We start from the raw sequence: 26,010 nt of genomic DNA on the forward strand, positions 1-26,010 counted from the left end.
AAGCAGCATTGCAAATAAACGCAGGAAACGTTATACGTCCAAATAAAACAATCATAAGAAAAATGTCTATTTGTAAACATTTTGCACATTCTTGCTTTATTCTCAGGTATAACTTTATCACAAGTTTATTTGTAAGGCCGAAACTGTCCACGCTGAAAGTATTTCTTGTGTACTAGAAGGCTAAAGGCTTTAAACATTCATCCACATGTAGAATAAAGATGTATGAAGAATATCTAAATCAGAAATTCAGGCCTGGCTACGTTCAAAGGACAGTATTAACCCGCTTTTAATATATCTTTGGCCGGTCCAAAGCTAACCCAAAAAACTATTAAGGAAACCTAAATTATCCTCACATATAATATGGCTTTTTTACAAATGCCTTGAAATTCCTTGTTATTACAAAAAAAAAGTATAAATTACATTTATATTGGAACTTACTATGTTGATTAAAAACACTTTGAAATACAAAATTAATAACCATTCGGTAGGATATTACCACTGTTAATAAAACAACAATTTTCTTTGACTCATTGTCATTTGTTAATGACATTAATTTTTTTTATGTTAATAAGGGACGAGACTAGCAGGACGTTCAGCTGATGGTAATTGATGCGCCCTGCCCATAACACGTCTTTTGAAAAAAAAAATGTATTCATAGATTTAAAATCACTTATTGAACGTCACCAAAACCCATTCGAAATAGTGTACCTCAGATCTTAGAAGAACGGGCGCTAGAAACTCAGCGGGTTTATTTTTTTTAATAATTTGTGTTTAATTTATTATCCATTTCTTCTTTTGGCTTGACACTTCAACATTTGAGGCCTAAACTTAAACATTTGTGTCTAAATAAAAGATTTTCTCGAGGAGTGTTCCAGTGTAATCTTTACAGCTCACATTTACCCTATTGGACACTAGCATAATGTTCTTCGAACCTTTCAATTTGTGAAGAACTTTTGTCAAACAACCCGTTTGAGTCTTAAAATATATATACACATATTTTATTTGTTACACCTTTAAATTAATTGATTAAATTGATTTGATTTTTTGTTGATGTGTGATGATATGTAAATCTTTTGTCAATAATATTTTTTGCTGTATATAATAGGTTAAAAGAAAAAATAAATATTTTGTTTTAATAAATGGTTTTATTATTATTATAAATTTAGTCATGTAGATCAATAACCGCTGTTCCAGATATTCAGTCTATCTCTTACTTGAGATAAAAATATTAACTATCGTTGACTTTTCTGTCCCAATAAACTTATCGACGGTAACTCACCTTATCCGTGCACGCTGTCTGTCAATGGGACGACCTATACTTACCAGTGATCTAAAGTTTGTATGGAAATTGCAATTCACGCGTCCCAATATAAGGCGATAAGAATGACTTATCGGGTATATTGGGACAGCATCAGATTATTGACAGCTAATTACTGACAGTAGAAGGTAGTAATTTATCTCTGTAGATAGTATATTTGGAACGGCCGTAAAAAGAAACTTAAGAATGTCATTTTACCATTTACCACCACTTCGGAATAGGTTGATCTTTAATTAGAAGAAGTGGCAAGAAACTCATTGGCATTATTTTAAATCAACACTTACAGTTTCATCGTTTTACTAATTGTTTTTATTAATTACCATCTATGTGAAGTGATTAAACAAGAAGACTCAAATGTCACGACTAAAACAGGTAAGTGAAATAATTATGTAAGTTTAATAAAAAACCAGAGTTATTGATTAAAATAGTGTAGGTATTAGATGGGAGAATTTTATGTACAGTTATGAAGATATAACTGTAAATATGTACATAAGTTTACTAACTTTAACTACATATAGATGATACCCGATGACAGGATAATCCAGCCAGTATGGTGTCCCTAGATACATTTTAGGCAAGTGAACGGCCCTTTCCACGACACCGCTACAAACAATGACTATATCGATTATCACAACCAGTACAGTATGATATATTAATGAAACTCTCGAAAGGAACGCGAGAGATCGCGATTTTGAGGGCACTTATCCTTTGCGTGTCTCGACGCGTAGGAGTGATAGATAGACTCACTGTCTCCCGTCTCCTTGTGTAGTTTTACCTTGATTTATACACTGAACACATTTGTGTTGTGTATTCTGAATTGGAAGCTTCCATGTCTGCTAGAAGCGCCTTAGTTTTGATGATCAGTCAGTCAGTCAGTGAATGAAAAAATCAAAACTTTGACTAGTTTTAATTCTTAAAGTACTGGTTTCAAATGCAGGCTTCAAGTTTTATTCACAACGAAATTATAGGGGGTCGAAAATGGCCTGGACTTCTTGCAGAAAGGATGGTACGGCCGTTCCATTTGTGCTCAACTTGGCGCCTCCGCCAACCATACTACCATGCACCCAGATCGATTCTGCTCAAGCTAGAACTCTAATTGGTCAATATAAACAGAACCGTTCTTAATAAGCTTGAAATCTCACTCTCACATACCGTTCTCTTTGCTAATTTCATGCATGCCAATTCTAATTTTTGACATCTCCAACTATGGGTATGAATTTTAGATAAAAATAAAAGATCATCGTTAACCAGAGTTTCAAACCTCTGATACGTCACACTCGCGCAAACGCTTGGCTGCACCAGCCACAGCGCCCGCGCGTTTACCGTGAACAAGCCCTTACAAGCTAATCGCGGAAGTAGGTACATAGGAAGCGGAAAGGTCAACATACGGACTTGGCGGCGCTTGCGCTTAACTAACAAAATTGTCGATACACTTCATTCATTTATAGAGAAAATAGTACAAAATAAGTACCTACCTACCACATTTTATTACATTGTGTCATTAGCATCAGGTACCTACTATATATATTATATTGTGACAGGTGGACAAGGTGAAGATTCCTATAAAAGTCGATGTCTCCCTGGCATCGACACGTTACCGCTGCAACCGTTGACGAGTAGGGTGTTACTCTGTCCAATTTCTGTTCGAATATTAGTCATTGTATTATTTGAAATTTATTCTTAGAAGCTTAACTTAGCTTAAATTCATCTATTTCATTTAATGGTTAATTATTTAGATGTTATTTCGTTTGTGAATTTTTTGTAGGTTGTATTAAAATTTATAAATTTGTTATAAAAAAAACCATTTGATCTTATTTCCTAGAATATATTATTTAGGTGAGTCTATATATTACTTACAAATTCTAAAATGAGAGAAAATTAAGGTTAGTCTAGATATAATAGAGTTCAATTAAATTTTAGAATTTTCTTTATAATTGTACCTACCTATACTTAAATAGTGATAATTAAATAACAAAATAACATAACAACTTCAAAATTATCATCACCATTTGTGTTTTTTATTTTTCTGTTTTAAAGAAGTGAGGCTTTGAGCCCGTTGCATTTCAGTTTGTTGTTCAGCTTCAACTGTTTTATCCGTCATCATGTCGAGTAATATTTCGAATTTAAGCCGAAGCATATTGTTTTCCTCTTCTAGTTGTTCTAGCTCTTTCTTAAGTCGAATGTTTTCTTTGTGTGCAATCCCAGCTTTACCAGATGCTGAAAATTTAGGATATTATGGTAGTTCACTGTCACAGGGCGGCAATACCGACAATATCGTAATCCAAAATAAAACCAAAACTTTATTTTTAATAAACGCGAAGTTATTCCAAGTATAAAACTGTTTTGGCCTTACAAATAAAGTTATGACTGATAATAAACCAAAATATGCTAAATGTTGAGTATATCGTTGAAAACACTATCAATACAATGATATTTGTTTGGCCTATGGACTTGCATCCCGTGCCACAAAATAAATTAAAAAAAAAATGGTAATTGTGAAATTTTCTGATTGTAAAGTAGCCTTGCAAATGAACCAATGGCAAAATGTCTTTCAAACTAAAAAACAAGTCAAAATGAACTTCCTTTCACATTCCACCAAGCTACAGTAAGTAATCAGCTTCTCTGTGCGGTGTTTCCAGGATAACACGACATGGGCACATTCGCGTAAACTTTTCTTAGATACCGGCAATGCTCCTGTGATGCCTCTGGTGTAATAAGAGAATGTGGGCGGCGGTGATCACTTAACATCAGGTGACCCGTACGCTCGTTTGTCGTCTTCTATAAAAGACATTTTGCCATACAGTAAGTGATTCTAAATTCTTATTTTGAATAAAAATATTTGTAATTTGAGCAGACCACCACTACTTGAATAGGTAGAAACCGAAACAGGCCTAGTAACTAGCTATAAGATTTATTTATCATTCAATTCCTACTAACAATATTTCTACATTACCTGGAATCCATTGTCCATCTTCAAATGTTGCCTCAAAGTCACTTAACTTTAGCTTCAGTGGAGGTATATCAATTGCAAGTTCCCTAGACGCATAATCGCTTCCAAATTCATTTTTTATCACCGAAGTATCATGTCTCCTTACCGGTATAGTTTTAGAGGAAAACTTATTACTAAATAAAGGCATGATAACTTCTAGCTTACTTAAATTATATGCTAAAAGACGAATGTTTATATTAACATGTCAGGTTTGTTGTTCATTGGTATCCATGGTAACACAACGTTGATCAGATTTGACCTTAATTGATTGAACCTTAGCGTGTTCCTTGTGAAACGAATAAAAAAAACATCTATGATATTCATACTTTTAACATAATTAGGTAGATATGTCTTTCCTTGAATAGTTGAAGGAATAGAAATTGCTGTTGCAACTACATATCGACATCCAAAGATTAGGTAATGATATTAACAAGGAAATAAACCACTGATGAAATGATACCTATCTGAAGAATTATAACAAACATTTTTTAGTTTTGCTGGAGGAGTAAGCACCTCCCTTTTTAAAACTTACAATATTTTCACATAATTTCCTTTATAAATACCGTTTGACCTGAAGAAGCTACGGCGCTTTAGAGTGTGAGCTCTCGTCGAAATTTATTGGTTGCATATACAGGATGTTAAAACAATCCTGTACTACATCTTAAGGCGCATATCGGTATCAAGTATTGAATATATATATTTCGATTTTCAGGAAATAAACACATTGAAAAAAGCGAAGAAAAATAGTAACAACGTAGGTATCTAATTGTAAAAGTTTGGACACCTCTGCCTGCGGCTATTTTAATTATTCCTCGCCCACACATCTATTTCATTAATGTTAAGTAACCCAATGACATATCATAGTTTGCAGACTGATAGCGGAACGGCAAAAGTGTGCTTAAAGACAATGTAAGCACACTTTTCTCCTTAGTCGTCTGGCAACTGTTACTGTGCGAATTAAATCTGAACTAGATAAATATAATAATAACCAAGAATATCTTAAACAAGTGGAGTAAACACGGCAATGTAAATACAGATATAACAGTCGAAGCTTTTTGTGGTGTAATTTGTGGCGTGTTCCATATTTCGGACTTGTTTTTATACGACGTGATTGGCCTATATGTAGTATCATTGAAGTAAGTAGGTAATTAAAATAAAACAACTATATTTTACTTTATAATACTGGTATATTGTTCATTCGAGAAGCATTGTATAAGGTTTGAAAATTATAAATAAGTAAAGCAAAACATAAATAAATATCTTAAAATTTCATTACATTATAATACTATCATTTACAATTATTATTTTGATCGCAACTACACGTTTATAGATAATGCAATATAAACACTCGTGTCATGCCAATTCTTCAATTTTTATAGAGCATCGACTAAATACATAAATTGTACGCATTAAATTCGATACCTATCTAATAAGTCTTATATTTCAGTCGAAATAGTGGGAATGCTTTAGTAAACTAGATTTTAGACTCGAAAGTTGACATTACTTAGTCTGACCATAAATACTGTTACAATTAAAAATAAACTAAATATTACATTTGAATTTGGAATCTGTCATTTTTATACGATTGTTCATTGGGTTTTCTCATTTTGGCGCCTAAGCATTGTACAATATTTTGCGATATTAAAATGAAGCAGGGTGATATAGAGAACCGAATCGCTGTGATTGCATTACACAAAGTAGGTATGGAGCCAAATGCAATTATTAAAACTCTCCATACGCTTGGTATTAGTAAAATGTTTGTTTACCTGGCTATTAATAGGTACAATGAGACCTCCTCTGTTTGTGACAGAAAAATAACTGGCCGTCCACGTAGTGTTCGTACGAAAACAGGTGGTCAAAGCAGTAAGGGAAAGAATTTGACGAAAGCAAAAGATTTTATCTTGGGAGCTGAAGAAAACACCTAGAACTTAGAACTTGAAGCCTATAAGAGACGTACTGGTCATTTCTTAACTGATAATTTAAAAAAGAATAGGGTGGTAAAATCGAAACATCTACCGAAGAGGTACGCAAAGGGAGGTCACAGAAAAATCTTGTTTATGGATGAGATTTTTTTTACAAGTGAGCAACATTTTAATAAACAAAATGACCGTATTTATTTATGGTCAAAGCTCTAAGGAAGCTTCCCAATTAGTCGACAGAGTGCAACGTGAGCACTATCCGACTTCAGTGATGGTTTTGGTGGGATATTAGTAATGAAGGAGTGACTGAGCCATACTTTTGTGAAAAGGTATCAAAACATCGGCAAAAGTGTATCAAGATAACATTCTTGAGAAGGTAGTGAAGCCCCTTGCCAACACCATGTTCAATAACCAGGAATGGTTCTTCCAACAAGACTCGGCGCCGGGTCATAAAACTCGGTCTAAGCAGTCTTGGTTGGAAACGAACGTTTCGGACTTCATCAGAGCTGAAGACAGGCCGTCGTCTAGTCCCGATCTTAATCAGCTGGATTATGATTTATGGTCAGTTTTAAAGAGTACGGCGTGCTCTAAACGCCATGATAATTTGGAGTCGCTTAAAAAAAATCCGTACGATTGGCAGTGAAGAATTTTTCCAAGGAAAGAGTGCGTGCTTCTATTGATAACTGGCCTCAACGTTTAAAGGACTGTATTGTTGCTAATGACCTCTTCGATAAGATGTTTATTTTTAAAATTGTTTTATATTTATGTATTAAACTAACACACTGTAAAAGTTATAAATGTTATTTGCAATAGAAAAATTTTTTTTTCGTTGTTTCAGTATTTATGGCAAGACTAGGTAGACCTACATATCTAATTATATCAAAGAAAAGTGTATAATATTATACACAATATTATCATTACGTATATATATATTATTTATATACTAACTAGTACATTATGATACAAGTGAGCCAAGTTGCTCATTATACATGAGATTTTATAACAAATTATTGTGAATTATAAATAGTTTGATACTAAACACATTTGTTTATGGATTTTCAGCGGCATAAAACCTGATTGTCGTTACAAAAAGAACTGTATTGCCCCACGGACGAGTAAAAAAAAGGAGGACTCCGCGACGTGATATTAACAAGTGAAGCACCTTTAAGCTAGTGTGTGTCCAGTTACGGGGGATACCAGCTAACACAAATTATGTCGTGTTATTAATCATAGTATTATATAGCCACATAACTTTTAACTCCGATTTTCTAATAATCAGGTTGTTTCCTAAATTAAAAATAAACATCGCAAGCATAGTATGAGTAAATAAATAAATTATATAAAAAAAACAGGTACACTTTGAAAGTAAGGATTGCGGGTTTTATTTCTGTGTCCATGTCTTGGGTTACCGGCCAAACCCAATTTCAGGCTAAACTAGTTTTGCCTAAAAATCAGATTGTTAACGAGACGGTACTAGTATAGACTAGACCACACCAGTTTACCCTGAGATGTACTTATTTATGTTAGGCTCTACTAATTCAAAGTAGGCGAAACGGGTTTGTCCAAATGCCGATAGGAGAAACTAGTTTTAAAGGCCTAAATGTTGAACTGATTTAGCCTAGGATATACCAGTTTGTCCTTAAATCGGGCTCAGCCTGTAACATAATATACATATTCCCCCTTATTCATAATGGTCTGCTAACTTTAATCAGCCGCTTAGGAGTGTTTTTTTTTCATTCTGACTTAGGTCAATAGAAGAAGACAGAGTGAGAATTAGCAAGTTAAGTTAGCAGACTATTATGAATAAGGGGGATTATGTTATACATATAATTGTTTTCCTTCCATGATTGGCTTACAGGATTTGTTCTTCAGAGCCGTTAATAAATCATATATTAGTATAACATAATATTATGAACAAATAATACTTACAAGTTAAATGTTAGCAAGTCTGACGTCATACTGTGTTATGATTCAAATATTGTTATAATATAAAAAAAGAAGTGTGGCACTCGGGGACTACCGCGGTAAAGCTATTGAATAGCAACTTATGCAATTATAATTAGTTATTTATTTTATTTATGCAGTATTTATTTCTTGATAAAATTAATTTTAAAAAAAGCAAACGGGAAGTGAGTAAAATTTTACTTGCAAGAATTGATTACAGACAGACAACGGGACAGGTGAAACTTAATAAAAATGCTTGACATAATAATAAAAATTAGAAAAAAAAATTGATAAAAAAATAAAGAAATTAAAAAAAATCAAGACGTAACCCAGGCTCGAACCCGGGACCTTCTGCACAAAACGCATACGTGTAACCGCTGATCCACGGCAACTGTAATGACCGTGGCGAAATATCTATATGGATCTAGTAAGTAAGTGTTAGGTTATTTTCGTTACGGAATTTCTGGATTCGGTCTCCACGCTCAAGGCCCGCGATAGAAGCTATGCAATAGCTTAAAAATACAATAAATTTTCAATTAACGCATAAATTATTCATCAATTTAAGTAACTATAGAATAACATATTCATCAACAAAATACAAAAAAAAATATCTTTCGAATATAATAATAATAATATTGACACCCTTACACAAAATATCTTGCCCCAAACTGGACATAGCCAGTGCTATGGGTACGAGACAAAGATATATTTAATACAATGGACGTAGTTAAACAGAAATGACTCATATCACACTTTGGTCAAAATAGAGTAATGAAACTTCAAATGCTTATAACTCAAAAGAGCCTTTGTGTGGTTTGAGTCCTTTCTGCCTAACTACGTCCCAATATACTTACTAAAACATACATATAAACATCCATGACATCGGAAACAAACATTCATATTCGTCATACAAATGATTGCACCCACCGGGATTCGAACCCGGGACCTCCAGCCCAGTAGGCAGGTTCACTAACCACTGGGCTATAAGGGTCGTCAAGTTACAACATATTACAAAAGTTGTTGTTATAATAAATATTATTGCTTAATATATTTTAATACATCGTATTGTTAAAAGGTAACATTATTTTTATTTATACAAGATTATCACCGTCTTGTAATATATAAGTAGTATCTTAGATTAAGGATTGGTCTCCGCTGAACTCCATCTAGGTACCGCAGACATAGGATTACATATCATCAGTAATTATTTTGTATTTCATTAATCTCAATGTAAAATAACACGAAGCGTATGTTACAAAATTTGAAAGATGCCATTGAGTGTCAAGATGCCACGCACACAGGCATCGAATAGTTGCCGTAATAAAAAAGCTATTGATCTTAGGTTGTGCGGTATCTAGTTAGCGCGCAGCGGAGACCAATCCTTAATCTAACTGTAGTATTAACTTATTTTAGAATTAAATTAATTTAATTTAAAGATTATTCGACTTGTAGTAAGTATTGCTGATTATTCGTGTTTAAAGGCGAAACAACATGACAGCTGGGACGACAAGCATCACTCCGCCAATCGTGTATGTCGTGGCAGCGCCGGTGCACCAGTAAACTGTTCATTGTTTTAATAAATATTATATTAAGGGCCTGTTTCACAATGTACGAGTAAATGTGAATATACTATGACCAAATAAAAGTTCTGAGTAACACAGATTGCGTGTCTAAGTATTTTTTTATGAAAATAAGGGACGACACGTGCAGAACGTTCAGCTGATGGTAATTGTAGCGCCCTGCCCATTACAATGCAGTGCCGCTCAGGATTCTTGAAGAACCCCACAAATTCTGAATGGCACTACAAATGAAACTTCTACTACTATTTTCAAAAGATATACTTCGGCATTCATTGGAACTAATTAAGTATTACTTTATAGTATTCATCAATTTACTAAAACTAATACATTAAATGAAAAAAGATGTTTTATAATACGTACGTGTGGAGGCGAGCAGTGGACCGGCCGCACGAGCGAGTGCGCCAAGCGAACGAAGCGTACCTAGCGCCGCGCCGCGACTCTCTTCGGGCGAGACAGCCGCGGCCATCGACGTCATGCACGACACCGCAAATGCGGTCGCTGTCAACGTCACAGTAAATAGAAATACAGTCGTTTATTGCATAGTCGTTTGTTACATTTTTATATTAAACTAGCTGACAAGACAGACGTTGTTCTGTTAATAATAAAAAAAAAATGTCCTGCGAGTGGAATTTCGTAAAATCCGTTCTTAGCTGACCTCTACCGCCGAGTAGAGGAATACTCCTACTAAATTTCAAGTCTCTACGGCTTATGGTTCCAGAGATATCGTGATCAGTGACTATATACGTGGAATTATCTTATATATATATATATAGACTAGCTGACCCGACAGACATTGTTCTCTTCATTATAAAAAAAAACCTCGTGCGGGTGGAATTTCGTAAAAATTTAGCTGACCTCTACTCAGTTAAAATTCCTACGAAATTTCAAGTCTTTAGCTCTAATGGTTCCAGAGATATTGTGATGAGTGACTATATACGTGGAAATCTCTTATATATATATATAAAGGATATAGCTTACCCTAAACTAAACTAGGTAGCGCTGTACATATATTGTAAGTTCTTAAAACGCGCTATTATTATTTTATGATATTACACTGGTATGGTAGTACTATTAATACTAGGGTGATAATCAATCTAGACAATTGTTTGTATTTCCCCCGTTTGGGAATAGGCGCGCAATTTTAGAATCTAGGCCAACGTTGGATAACTTAATTTTCAACAGTAGAACCACTAAAATTCGAACATCGAAGAACCAAAGAATTCGAGTTATAGAGTTTTCGACTTGAATGAATACTAAGACCATGCCACCGAAGGTCCCTTTGCAAGGCACTATAATTGTTTACTTTGGATTCCTGATTGGAATTCACACAGAATCATGTACATTGATAATTTAATTACCATTTATACAATTTGTTACGTTTTTAAAGTGATAAACATCATTTCTAGGGTGTTTATTTGCTTCTCTTAATGTATTAATTCACAAATAAAATTTGAAAACAAAATTTTATGAAGCATGCTATCAACTGTAAAGTAGATCCTGTAGATGAAGCCACAATCTGAGCTTAATAAAGCATACAAGATTCGATACGTTACTAGAACGATTAGCTCAGTTAGCAGAACACTCCTACGGAACAGGAGAGGTCGTGGGTTCGAGTCCCGCATCGTTCATAATATTTTGTTTTCAAATTTATTTGGAATTACTAATATTATTTGAGATTTTTTTTACCTGTTTCATGACGAAATGGCAAATATTGCCAGCTAACACTTTTTTCTTTTACTTAAGCCATCGACAAAATAATTACTTTTTTACTAGGCGCCAGTGTTTTAATTTCAATGAACGCCAAAGTTTTGGTCTCTTTAAACTTTAACGGCCTTACAAATAAAATTGGCATAAAGCTATCACTAAGCATAAACCAAGAATATGTAAAATGTTTACAAATAGACATTTTGCTTACGAATGGTTTGTTCGAACGTATAACATTTCCCGCGTTTATTTGCAAGGCAGCTTGTCATTCGGAAAACGTCAGAAATATCATTATATTGACAGTGTTGTCAACAATAATGTAAACATTTTGCGTTTTCTTTGTATATCATCAGTTATAACTTGTTTATTTGTAAGGCCGTAAAGGTTCCGTTGCATAATTGCAATTTGCAATACCTAATGATTCGGCCTTAATGACTATGACTATTTTGGTCCTTTTAAAGGACCGCAGGGCTTACGAGGTTAATGCATCCTTCTTTGTACAATTGTTTACCTCCTGAAAATACCCGTCCAACTTCCTGTAATTATCTGCGCTCTCTAGTTTTCACTCGTTCTGTAAATACTTTGTGTAAATATATTAAAACAATTAACATTAAGTTGTAAATATCACTAAGTAACTATATTAAATAATTTAAGTAATATTATCTTCGTGTGTCTTTTAAAGTCTAACTGCATGTGTATTATCTGTTTCAGATATCATTTCCGATAAACTTAGAAAACACACACTTAAAGCCTGGTAAAGATGATTAAGCGACATCAGATCGTAAATGAGGTTTGACATGGCGAGAAGAATCGACAAGAAACTCTCAGGTTTCTTAAAATCATCTTATAAATCATATAACACCTCAGCCTACTCAATATAAAACTATACAGTATTAGGTGGCCTACACAGAACCCGACAAGAACCATGCATCATTATCCTCTATATAATCTACTATCTGACCCGGCAAACGTTGTTTTGCCATATAAATTGTATTGATCTTGTGCTTGCTAGTTGATAAGAGATGGCGCTAGTTGTATTCATTAGTAACAATCACACTTCTTAAAAGAAAAATATAAATATTTTCTTTAATTCACACTATAGTTTTATAAATTATAGCCTATTTGTTATTCTGGTGTGTAAGCTATATTATTGTAAAGTTTCATCAAAATCTATTCAGTAGATTTTGCGTTAAAGAAGTTCAAACATACATCCAGACATACAAACTTTCACATTTCTTCTTTGTCAAAAATGGCTCAATAAGCCCGGCTCAGCTAGCTAATTAACAAACCCATCCGGCTAGCGGGATAGTCTTCATCGTCTCCCTGTAATGAACATATAAAATCAATTGTTTTGAAGGAGTATTATAAAATTTGGGCGAACTTACATAGAGCAAACAGGACAAGACCGGTCCACAGCCAGGCTATTGGCGTGAACAGAGGTGGTGCAGGGACTGCAGCGAAAGCAACACTCAAGAATGAGAGCGGGGTGAGTGCCAGGGCCACCTTCGCCGCTTTCACAGCACCATGAGGACCAAGGCGTCTAACAGCCCCTCCTTGCAGCACAGCCATTATTACCCCTGGCGAAAAGGTGAAAAGAAATTAATTTCAATATTGTACTAGGCAGTTTGTTTTGGCATGAAAAGAATAGGGAAGTCCCAGGCCTAAGTTTGTCGTAAGAGGCGACTTAAGGCATTTACAAGTGGGAGGCTAATTTGCACAGGATGGCGGCTAGATTATGGGTACCACAACGGTACCTTTTTCTGCCATGAAGCAGTAATTTTTCAGCCTGAAGGGCGCCGTAGTTAGTGAAAATACTAGGCAAATGAGACTAAACACCTTATGTCACAAGGTGACGAGTGCAATAACTGCAGTGCCGCTCAGAATTTTTCGTTTTTTTCAAGAATGCTGAGCGGCACTGCATTGTAATGGGCAGGGCGTATCAATTTCCATCAGCTGAACATACTGCTCGTCTCGTCCCTCATTGTCATAAAAAAGGTGCGGGTTAGAGGCCCGCATCGTTCATAAATTTTCATAGTAAACATGGCAAAATAATATTGTCAAGATTATACAATAACAAATTACTTTATAATTTAAATTGCATATTATTTATTAGGAAATGCTAATGTTTTTACCTTGTCACATTGCTATTATAATAACATCAAAATAATTACAATGTCGCACAATGTTTTAATTGAAATCGTGTTATGGAGGTTTTTTTCGGCAGTTAGAGACTTAACACTCCATTTCGCGTACGTAATTAAAAATGTTTATTTTAAGGTTAACACACTCCTTTTCAATACATTACATCATATTAATATCGGCATTAGCGAGAGATTGCAATATGAAATACAATCATAGGTAACCCACCTTAAACATCCTGCTACAACAGGATAAAAAAGGTGAAATACAGAAGTTTAATGCAGTTACATTCTATTGTTTGAGTATAGTTCTTATACAGTCAGCTTAGAGTATAGTTTTATAAAATTTACACGGCAAAGTGAAATCGAATTTAAATGGGCCGTATCGAATGTCGTGTCGATTGTCATAAAATTTAATATTTATTTATTTATTTGTAATTAATTTCTTTGAAATGGAGTTGAATGGCGAATCTCGTTGTATTCTATATTATATATAATATACAAGCTGACTCGACAGACGTTCTGTAAGTCATAATAAATAAAATACTGTTTTTTTAACGAATTTGTCAATAATATTTTATAACATCAAGAATTATATCGAAAAAATACTTTCTGTTGTTATAATGAATATGTTTCACAGCAGAACTGTCAAACCGTGTGTCAATAAATTCTCTTATAGAAAATATGGCCATACAAAACAAATATTTGAATTAAAAATAATTATGGGTCTCAAATCGATATAAAAACTATCCTATCTCTGAAGTTGGACTTAGTTTACTGCACTCGATGAAGTAATCCCCATTAAAATCCGTTCATTAGTTTAGGAGTCCATCGCGGACAAACAACGTGTCACGTAATTTATATATTTTAAGATATTCATATCTCAGCACGTCGTATTTAATAATTGTTTATATAAATCAATTGAACGTTTAGTAAGGCATTAGGGCATAATTTGCATAAATAGATTTTTATTACGATGATGGGGACAGTTTAACTTTAACTTTCGTTTGAATTCTTGTGTAAGGTTATAGGTTATAAGGTAATATATACCGATGTATCAGGAAATTAATAATATACGTTAGTTAAGGTCACAGTAAAATAAAATAAAATCAATAAGGCTTAAACTAAGCGCTTTTAAATTACGCGAATTACTGAATCTACGATATGTTCAGAAAAAGTAGAGCTCGTGAGAAGAACATGCAAGAAACTCAACGGCTAACACAGTATTTTACAATGGCTGTAATACACAAAACAAATTCGTCCATAAGACACTTAGATAACCCGCAAAATATGAATTGTGTTCAAAGTTAAAAACGTTTTAAGTATCAAATGTTCTCATGTCCCGGTGTTTGTAGTTAAACTCCTTCGAAACGGCTTGACCGATTCTCATGAAATTTTGAGTGCATATTGGGTAGGTCTGAGATTCGGACAACATCTATTTTTCATCCCCCCCCCCCCCATTTGTTAAGGGTGGTCCACTCCAAATTTTTTTTTTAATTTTTTGAAATTAGTTTGATAATTATATAGCATTAAAAAATACATACAACTTCAAATTTTCACCCATCTACGATCAACAGTTACTTTTGTATCGCGATTTTAATATCGGCAATACAATGTTTGCTGGGTCAGCTAGTATTTCATAAAAACTAATAAAGAATAAATTGTATATATAAAAATGATTGTATATTAGACGCACCAATCATTAGAGCTTGAATTCATTGTTTGTGGTAAGGATGCTTCGTGAACATGGTGGTCTAGATTACTGTAATTACTTACCAATTACTAAGAACATTTTGCCTTGTTGCATTGCGGTGTATTTAAATGTATGGTGAGTCAGGAATGTCAAGGTGAACTCAAGTCCAGAATATATGAACAGGTACAAAAAATATATCAGTCCCAACTTCGACAGAATCTCGCCTTGGAACTTTGACATATTCTTGACGGCGGTAAACTTCAAAAGATGCCACGGCGATACGTAATCTATACACTTGGAAAGCGACAGTGCTAGCGGCGACCTTCGCTCCTGTAAAGATATTGGTTTTCAAATAAAAATAACCTAATTGAAGTATTGAGTATTCTAGAGATGGCACGGCAGTCCCGATATGTATTAATTAAGAATTAATTATCAAACGCCATAACAATATTGCGGCCCTACTCCCACGTATAAAAAGGCATAAAAAGGCATTTATTTTCTCAAAGTTGATTCATTTAGACTAGGACTCCGCGGGACAGGAAATAATTCGAACACACTTAGATGTGATTACATCTACTTACAACTTAGGGAAATTCAACCTATGCTCTTAAAGCATGCGGTTATAATACGAGAAATGTAACATATTGAGTAATTGAAATTATTTGTATAACGATGAAGCTGTAAATGTTGATTTAGAAGAATGGCACTTCTTCTCATTAAAGCTCAACCTTTTCCAAAAAGTAAACTCTTGCCATTCATAAGAGTCTTTTCCTTGACCTAAAAGACATAAAGTGATATTTTGATTATATTTCTGTTAGATATCTATTTCTTATTTGATTCTAAGTTATGCATACTGAATAATAAAATTAAATAACATTTTAACATAACATACTAATGTATGAGTGTTTAATATCAAAATACTTCTCGTTTGAATTTTAAAAAGTTATCGATGTCGTTTTACTGATTAGGTAACATTCTATCGATATCAGTTTAAACTTTTTTGATATCTGTAATAGTTACGGAATAATCGCCTGGTCATTCATAACGATTATACCTGTATAGGTATTATTTACCGAAATTCGTTAAATTTCCGAATGTGTTAATACGTTGTTTCGCAAAATAATCACTCGAGGAGCTGCTTGTATTATAATATTATCTTTCTATATCTCAGTTTAGTAATCCTAATCTTGAGAAGTGGATTCGTCTCAGGTGCTGCTAGGAATTCTACTTTATTGTATAATAATATCATACGAATTCGTCTGAAATGTCTTTTTAGCGCAACATCTGTTTGAAGTACTTTTATCTATATTTTATTTAGGCTTTTTTCCTATTTTGGACTGATTTGAAAAGTATCGAAAAAGTAGTAGGAATATTTAATCAATATATTCCTAGTGAGCTAAGATCCCGTCATTAAATGTAAGCGTGCGTTTTACACCTTCATTTTTAATACTTTTGACCCATAGTTGAACTTTAGTTACGGAAGTCACCGGAACTTCCATAACTACTTCTGACTTCTTTTTGAGAATATATTTTCCCTGAAGATTAACTGTTTATCTGTCAATAAACTCTAAAAACATTTGATTACATATAATTTAGATCAGTCAATAAGACTTTTTACATATATGTTAAAAAATACCTCAGTTCCAAAGAATAACAATTCAGAAAAGGTTTCCTGAAGAAAACAACTGCGGAACAGTAATGTATGAAATGAAAATATCCTAGAAGATATATAGCAGACAGATAGCATTTTGTGAGGAGCTGGTGTCTGAAGTAGGTTGACCCTGTATTACAGATCACCAGGACCTCACCCCCAGATATAAGTATCACAACAATTAAAATAGTACACATCCGTACTAGTAGCTAGAAGAAGAGATCAATATAGTTGCAATATAAAATTAAAAACTGTAGACCACGAAAATAACAGTGCTATTTACAATTTGCTGTTCAATTGATAAGAACAGCCAGTTCACTCACCTTTGATAATGTTTCGGGTATCCAAAGTAAAACAAGAAATACATTTGCGAGTGAGAGAGACAGAGCATAGAGTGCAGGCCGTTCACCCCACATGCCATAAGTGATGTCATTAGTCTTAGCAAACCAAGCTCCGGCTAGTGGACCCACTATGAAACCTATTGAGAATGCTAAACCTATTAAAGCCTGAAAAAGAAACGAAACCAAGTTATAATTTGTGCAGTATGGTCACACAGGGATTCAGTAGAGCAAAGGGTAGTATCGGGAGTTTCCGGTGTGATCCCCGCCTGCCACACACCAACTAAATAAAGTAAATTGATGATGATGTAAAGTGCCGATAGACTTAAGCATTAAATTTAACACTGCTGGATTAACCATGTAGCAAGAGTGGGACATGGTACAGGCCATGCTCAAAAAGGGGCCCCGCATATGTACTCAATATTACCATAATTTTATGAGTGAAACTTATTAAGATGTGGTATATTGAATTTACTTGATGTCATAAAAACGTAAAACATCACAACTTTTCCTCCTGAGACTATTGATGTCAGACACTTGGTAACTGACTACTTCCAAAATACATCTCTTTGAAAGAATTTGCTATGAGCTTACTTAATACGGCACTGCACTTTAATAATAAATAAACAGGGGCATTTTAGTGAACATTCTAGCAAAATAGCAGTAAATTTGGTTGGAGCATTCTGCTGAGGATTTTTTTAATAATGAAGGCATAAAATGGTATAGTATAAAGGGTGACATAGAGAGAAAAAAATCAATGAAACATAGATCAAATCTTACCATTCCTTTGGCTCTGGTGGTCTCATTTGATACATCAGTCACAACGGCCATACTAAGGCTCACATTAGCTTTGCTAAACCCACCAATAAATCTTGCCAATACAAATAAGCTGAAAGAACTGGCACAGCTCCATATCCCATGAGATATAGTAATTCCCAGCTGCAACAAAAATTCTTAAATTCTAAAAAGGTAACCTTTATTTTTCTAAATTAGAAATACCTATATACTTGCAATACAAATAATTCAGTTAATGACATTTCATTAAATATGATAATTCATACACTGAGTGTGCCGGGGTACTCAATTTATTTGGCAAAACAATATTTGTCAGTTCCACACTTATGTTTTAAGAACAGGTTGCAAAATAAGAGAATTGTGAAATAGAGTTTTACAAACAAAATATGGAATGATCTGTCATGTGCTGTATCCAGGACTTGTGTAATTCTCTGGTATTGCAGTCAATATTAATAATAAAGAAAGTTAAGGTAGTAAAGAAAGGCCTTAGAAAGTTTTAATTTGCTGTGAATTTTAGACACCTTTAAACATATGCTTAACAGTAGTTGGATTGTATGTTAAACAAAAATGTTGTTTTAGCTATTGCTTTGTTAATCATAAAGTAATATGGGTCCAAAGACAAACATAGTATAAATTTTAATAACACTTAATTAAAATAAAAAAAACTATTAATAAGAGGAAATAAACATACCAAACATAGAAGAAGCATAGGTTTTCTGCCATAGGCATCTGAAAGACTTCCAACTATTGGGCTAGTTAAAAATTGTAGGAAGCTATACATTGAGCCTAAGATCCCACCAAATAATACTGAGGCAAATCTCTCTGGAGTTCCTGTTAGCTTCTGAAAACTCTGCACTGCCTTTAGCATGTACGAGTACATGGATGTACCCTTGCCTTCTTCTCTGTTATAATAGTCCAAGAGAGAAGGAAGCAAAGGTAGTATCATAGTAAATGCCAGAAGATCTAGTAGTAGAGAAACAAATACTAAACCCATAACCATAGCTTGAGAGCTTTTCGGTTTACTTATTTCATTTTCTATTGACTTAACTTCTGCTCCAACAGAAATATATTTTCTCATTTTAACGCCACCATTAATATCCGATCGATGTTCCTAAAAAAAGAAGGACCTTATACAATTCTGTTATTACATTCTAATTAAATCAGTTACGATAAAAAAAATCTATATTTTGTTATTTTACTCACCATTTTAAGTTTTATATAGGTGTAAATAATTATGAAAATAATAGGTTATGGTTTTTACATTAGAAAAAAATATATTATAAGTACATTTCGAATGATAGAACTTGTGATTTGTGAATTATATGACGGAACCCGGAACACCGGAAACGGAATTTAAAGAATAAATGAAACTGATAAAATCTTACTCATCATTAGTCTAATTTCTAAACAACTTTCACTCAGGTTTAAATAGTAGGTAGGTACCTACATTCTTTGATATCAACCAAAGAGAATTTAAACACTACGTTCAATATCAATATTCAACAATTCAGCAATTGTCGCACATGATTAAACTAGGGATGTGAAAAAATAATCGATTATGGATTAATCTATTAAGATTATTAATGTTGTTTTATAAGCGATTTAATCTCTTATAAAATAACTTATAAATCAACGATATCACCTAAAAAAATAATATATTTATATTATTGAAATAAGAAATCGCTTCGCTTTTAAAGTCCACCTTTTTACACATTATTGAAATGTATGTCTGGAATGGTGGGTGGCATTTTGTTGAATCACCCTAATGCTAACCTATGATTCAAGGTCGAGTATAATGTTAGCTGTACTGAAAGAGGTATTACAATACAATACAATACCATTTACATACACAGGAAATGCTCATAACCATTTGAAAAAGTAAGTGAGGAGATGTGTAGTGAAAAATATGTCAGCGCAAGCAAAGCTATTCCTGAAACAGTATCTGGAAAAAACAGATCCAACATGAGTTGGCCATTTAATTACAAAATTAATTGTTTAATTAATTTAAGAAAAGATTTGAGCATTTAAAAAAGTTCGTTTATTTACTACAGCAATATCTTTGGATCTTCGTTTTAAAAAATTCTACCCTGACGATGGAATATTTGTGGCGAAAACTATAAACTACATTAGACCTCTATTCCTTGAGGATAACAGAGAACCTAAGCATTATCCTTCGTTAACAACTTCGGCCGCTGATGATGTCGATAATGATGATATTTGGAAAACCCACAAGAAACTGTTGATGAAGACTATGAGAGCCAGTCGAAGTCACTGTCAGACATCCAAATTAAACTTGTACAAAGGTGTGCCCCAAAAAGGATTAAAAAGAGACACTTTAAAATCCTGCAGAAGCTATGAGCGAGCTTATCCCAAACATATAAAGGGCTACACCTTCTGGTGCCAGCTTCTTCGGCTCCAGCAGAGAGGTTGCTTTTGAACACTAGCGCTATATTAACTAAAGCCAGGAATATAATATTGAGCAAACGCTTCATTAAGCTTTTACTCCTAAACTCATTGCTTTTGGACTTAGTTGATGTGAAATGGCGTGTAAATTGATAAGCGCCAGCTGCACGCAAGATAAGGTGTCACGTTCCACCTCAGCAAGGTATAGAGAGGCACGAATAGCCTATAACTGTTTGGCTTGTGACGCATCTATATGATATCTCTTTAACTCCATCGGCAGACTTGTTTGCAAATATGTCTCTCTTACTCCTTCTTTTTATTATGTATACAAAATAATGATAATTCAATGATAAAAATTCAATTCATAAAAATATGCAATTTTTCATCAATGTTTTCTTATGACTTTATCACGTAAAATTATCGCCCGTTAACTGACTTTACTGTCTGTATAGTCGGTTTCTTTTATTTCACCAAGTTATTTATTTGTATAGTTTAGTTTTGTTTATTTATGTTCGTTATTCTTATACTTTAATTTGTTAGTAAATTTTTTAATAAAACAGTATTATAGTTTTTTGGCGTTTATTTTGGAATAAATTGAAAAATTACAAAAAAAAATATTTTTAGGGTTAAAAAAACATTCGATTAATTATTTATAAACGATTTCTTATGAAGAATGTGACATCCCTAAATTGAATAAAAACAAAGGACCAAAAAAACAAGCTGACAACTACAGTCCGTTCACAGTTATTTTACCTCTGACAGTCATTATATGTTTTCTTTATGTTGGTGTTCCTGTCGAGTCGTTCTGTGAAGTTTCTAGCGTTTTTCTTTCATATTTGTGATATTTCATCTGTTAGCATGCCGAAAAGAATTCAAAGAAGATGAAGAAATATTATACTATCGGTGCGTGATTTTTGTGAAAGAGAAAAAGAAAATAATGCTCCTTTAATTCCATTTGTTCGGCAACGTGTTGCCGCCATGACGGGTATGTAAATTAGGATTACCCGTCTTTAGTATATTTCCCAAATTTAGTGGAAACTTGATGTCTAGGACGTTACCGCCATCAGTACATAATTTCTGTCGCGTCAACTTTGATTTTCTCTCACCATAAATTTTAGACTGCTTGTTGTTGTTCTTCCGAGTACATTAACTATCTTGTGATGTTTTTTGTATGTTTTATTTTTATAGTAATATAATCAATCATTTGCTTCAATTTGATATACAAGTTCTATGTCCTTTATATTTGTCTTTTTAATATATTATATGATTTCATAATTTAATAGAGTAATCATTGTCAATTAGTATAAGTTGCCTTGAGTGGTTTTAATTTGAAAAAATAAATAATATAAATGCCAAGCTGGCCTCTGTTTTTTTTAGTTAGAACTACAATTTTCGTTTGGTAGCATTTGATACGATTAGGTAAAAATGTAAATAAGAACATTATTGGTAAGAAATAGCTCTCTACATATATACACAGCTATGTATAATTTAAAATAAAATAGGCTTTATAAAATAAGACTTTTTCCTGTTTCAGGAATATCTGAAACAACCGTAAGCACCATAACTAAAGAAGGCGAAGTTGCTGCATCCACTTCTCAAAAAATTTCTACGCCCAGAAAAAACGCATTCAAGAAAAAAAAATTTGGATGATTTAGATCTGTTTGCAGTTCGAAATAAAATATTTGAAATGTAAACCGTCAGAAAGGAGGTACCTACTTTGGGGAAATTCTTAGCAGAGTTTAAAATTGATATAAATTTTGGTGGAGGTCGCACTATATTATGAAAAATTATACCTACGAAAAAATGATGTGCGAAACTCTATTTCACTATTTCTTGTGAGAGTGTGAAATATCGTGAAAAACGTTTGATAGCTATGAATGACAGGTAGCCTAAAACGCAAATAGATTACTTTATTTCCGATTAAGATAATTATCCGGATGAATATATTGTGTAACTAATACAATAACAAATGATAGCTTACAATTAATACACTAAACGTGCTTTTTTAGGATAAAAAGTAGCAACTCATAAATGGGTTGGTAATTCTTTGGTACTAGTTAAATACTTTTGATAAGCTTACACATATTTTCATATTGTAATTATTATCATTTCGTACTAAACAGTTTATTAAATTGGAATAACGAACTTCGCTCCTGACGGAAATCACTTAATTGTTTTTTATTTTAAAATAATATTATTAGATAGGCATATTCTTAAAGATATTATATAAAGGTATAGTCTTGCATTAAATAACAAAGCGAACGGAAATTAATATGATAAGATAGAGGTATAAATAATATAAGATAGGTATATTTTTTATCATCGGAATCCGAATAATAAAACTATTAAAATAACTTGTCGTATTATTTCTACAGTCGTTCATGCGTACGATGATCCCTATCTGTACGAATTATCTCTTGGTACGAGCTGGTTCTCTGTACGCCACATTTGTTAGGAAGTTAGGAAAAATAGACTATAATAATAAATATATCACACTGATGTAATTATTATTGAAAATTAACCTTTACATAACAAAAATTAAAATTTGGTAAGCAAATTTCTGTAATGACTCCAAATATAAATTTAAATGCGATCAACCGTCCCGATTACAAAAGATCTTATTACAAACTTTACGTTCAAATCATTGTATTGTAAGAAAAAAAATATCATTAATACCGTTTTTAACTTGTCGTTTGAGGGAGTCATAGAAGCTAAATATGGCAATATGACGCTCAGGTTAGCTAACCTAACGGCTAGAGGTAAAATAACTGTGAACGCAATGTATATAATATTATACTTAACAACACGTACACACGGAGTACAGAATGAAATATTTACCACAGAATATAAAGAATATAGTGATGAGATATGGATGTATTTTACGTAATAATTATTTTATTAAATTTATTTTATTTAGGTACGGACATTTTATTTTCTTACACTTTGTTTTATAAAATTATTGTTTATATAAGAATAGAGCTTATATGTTACATTATATTTATTGTATATACATATTTTTTAAAACAGTACATGTAAAAATTCAAAATAAACTTTTTTAGTAATACCTATATGTACTAATACTATATAACCTATGTATTACACTATAATACGTAGGTCACACTAAAAGTTTTGCGTGACTTAAAAAAAACAACATGTTATAACCAAAATATTATGTTTAATGCTTTTCAAAATACTCTCCTTTACATTTAAACATTTTTTCATGAGATCGAACCATTTTTTAAAACAGGAGGTCCACAGGTCTGAAGGCATGTTTTCTACGTGCTGATTGAACGCTATCATTGCCTCTTCGGAATTGGTAAAAGTGAAATCTCTTATCAAATCTTTGATTTTGAGGAAAATACAGAAATCACTAGGTCGGGGCTATGTGCAGGATGGGTGACAAGTTGCACTTTTTCAGAAGCTAATAATAATAAAAACTTAGTTTTGTTGGCCGTGTGTGAAGAAGAAGCGTTGTCATGATGTAGGAAAACGTGGCTTTTTAGTAGTCTTTCGCAAACGTTTTTTAACTCCCTGGGTAAACAAATGGCAGGATACCACTCGGCATTAACACTCTTTTGATCTTCAAGTGGAATTGTGCGTGGTGGTATCTTCAGGTGGGACCCGTAACTGAGAAAAAATATGTGAAAATTTTTTACTAACGTGTCTCATTTTTGTAGGCCTATTCTCATTTTCCATTCACAAGATTGCTGTTTTTTTTTCGGGTTCAAAACAATAAATCCACGTTTCGTCTTCTGTGACAAAGTCATATACAGCGTTAGAGTAACCGTGGTCGTGCTTCATTAGAATCTGTGAGCACTATTCACCTTGAGCCCGCTTCTGCTCCGCTGTCAGTCGATGAGGGATCCAACGACAATAAAGTTTCCGAACTTTCAATTCTTGTTGAAAGTTTTCTGAATTTGGCTCGACCAATCCCCAATAGTCCTCGAATTGTCTTACAGGTAATCCACGGGTTTTCTTCAATTAGCCGCGTAGCTACATTATTTTCGTGTACGGCAGTTGAAGGCCGCCCTTCACGAAATTCATGTAAAGAAACCCGACCTCTCTGAAATTCAGCAAACCAGCGCCTCACGGTGCTCAAGCAAGGTGCTTCTCTCACAAAAGTAATTTGAAGACGAGTGGCACAGTCTTGCGGAGAGAGAGAGAACTTTTAAAATCATAAAAAATCATCGGTCTAAAATCTTTTGAACTTAATTCCATTTTCGTTGCGTACGTAGAACTTTGATGTGTGATAAAAACAATTGACAAATGATTTCCCGTTAATCGTTTTTTTATTACTAAGAAGGTTGCAACCTTTCAGAAAATATAACATTCGAAATTCAAATAGTTCCAATTAGCTAGAAGTGCAAAACTTTTAGTGTGCCCCATTTAATGAACAAAGTCAACAGTTATTGTAGTCAACCCAAATGTTTATAAGAATACCACAATTACTTTCGTTTTAAACTCTTATTACCTATGTCAAACATTCGTGTATCTTCACAGCTATATGTTTTTTGTAATAAATTTTTCAGCTTTGTGTATTAAATTTGTAAATTATTATTCGCTTGAAATTCGAGTCCGCTACCAATGTTAGAACAAAAAGGAAAATAATCAAAATCGAGTTAAATCAACATGTACGTTTCATAATATAATAGCACAAGGGTAACACATTAAAAGTTTTTAATGAAAATATATAAACTTTACAAAAAAAAACATAGCACATACTTAGGAGGAAACAGAGATGAGATAAAATTCTATAAGTTTTATTACACAAAAAAAATCTTTTTTTTAGAAGCTATAAACTTAAGATATTATAGAATTGAGTCAGCGAGTACAAAGTCGATTTTCCTGACCCGAGTATCAGAAGCGTGTAGGCGAGTAGTGATAAAAAGAATATTTCAACTAAAAATATCGTGCAAATCTATTACAAATAGTCGAATCCATAGTTTCAAAGAAAATAATATGATCACCAAGCTGAACCCTTCCTTGCTACATAATCAAAATCCTGATGATAGTTATCAATCCGCAGTTATCGTTATAAAGACTGAATTTATTAACATATTTAAAACTAAATCTTTTCTCCTCCTTTTTTGCAGTCGTCTAACATAATATTAGAGTATGTTATGATATAGAAAGGACAAACAACCCTTTCACGTCACGTGAATTTTGATGAGAGAGATCCAGGAACAAGAGCTACGTTAATTTATCGTAACAGCATTTTTCTTCATTTCTTATATTAACACTTTTTTATTTATGATTATTTTTTCGATATTATTGTGGCAAGCAGTACCATTCTAGAATAAAAAAACTGCCACATAATTATTTGGATTTGAATTGAAGTCGATTGCCGCATGTTGTCTCTTTATATTGTAATAGAAGTATCGTATAATAGGAGTATTGGATGAAAGAGTGACTACTTAGAAAATGTTCAATTAAATGCGCGCTCTCCAGGCTTTTTAATATTGGTTCGAGCTGTGATGTAGTGCTCGGCTGTATGGGTTCATTTCTTTGCCTTTTTCATCTTGAAGGATGATGTTTTAA

General features: G+C 33.2%; 1 protein-coding gene across 2 annotated transcripts; it reads right to left on the reverse strand.

The window, feature by feature from the left end:
* Window positions 1-3,311: 3,311 nt before the first annotated feature.
* Window positions 3,312-19,542, reverse strand: LOC126979223 (major facilitator superfamily domain-containing protein 10). 2 transcript variants are annotated; one of them, XM_050828495.1, is made up of 8 exons: window positions 19,273-19,542; window positions 18,761-19,180; window positions 18,055-18,213; window positions 17,260-17,442; window positions 15,369-15,615; window positions 12,840-13,031; window positions 10,111-10,248; window positions 3,312-3,535 (listed from the first exon to the last, which is right to left on the reverse strand). In XM_050828495.1, exons 1-8 carry the CDS (start codon window positions 19,273-19,275, stop codon window positions 3,321-3,323), a joined length of 1,557 nt encoding a protein of 518 aa, XP_050684452.1. In that variant the 5' UTR covers window positions 19,276-19,542; the 3' UTR covers window positions 3,312-3,320. The 2 variants fall into 2 exon arrangements, with proteins under 2 accessions (XP_050684452.1, XP_050684451.1); XM_050828494.1 differs by lacking the exon at window positions 3,312-3,535 and adding an exon at window positions 5,475-9,731 and having other exon boundaries at window positions 19,273-19,540.
* Between the last annotated feature and the right edge of the window lie 6,468 nt (window positions 19,543-26,010).

This window comes from Leptidea sinapis, chromosome Z (assembly GCF_905404315.1).
Source record: "Leptidea sinapis chromosome Z, ilLepSina1.1, whole genome shotgun sequence".
Classification (NCBI taxonomy): domain Eukaryota; kingdom Metazoa; phylum Arthropoda; class Insecta; order Lepidoptera; family Pieridae; genus Leptidea; species Leptidea sinapis.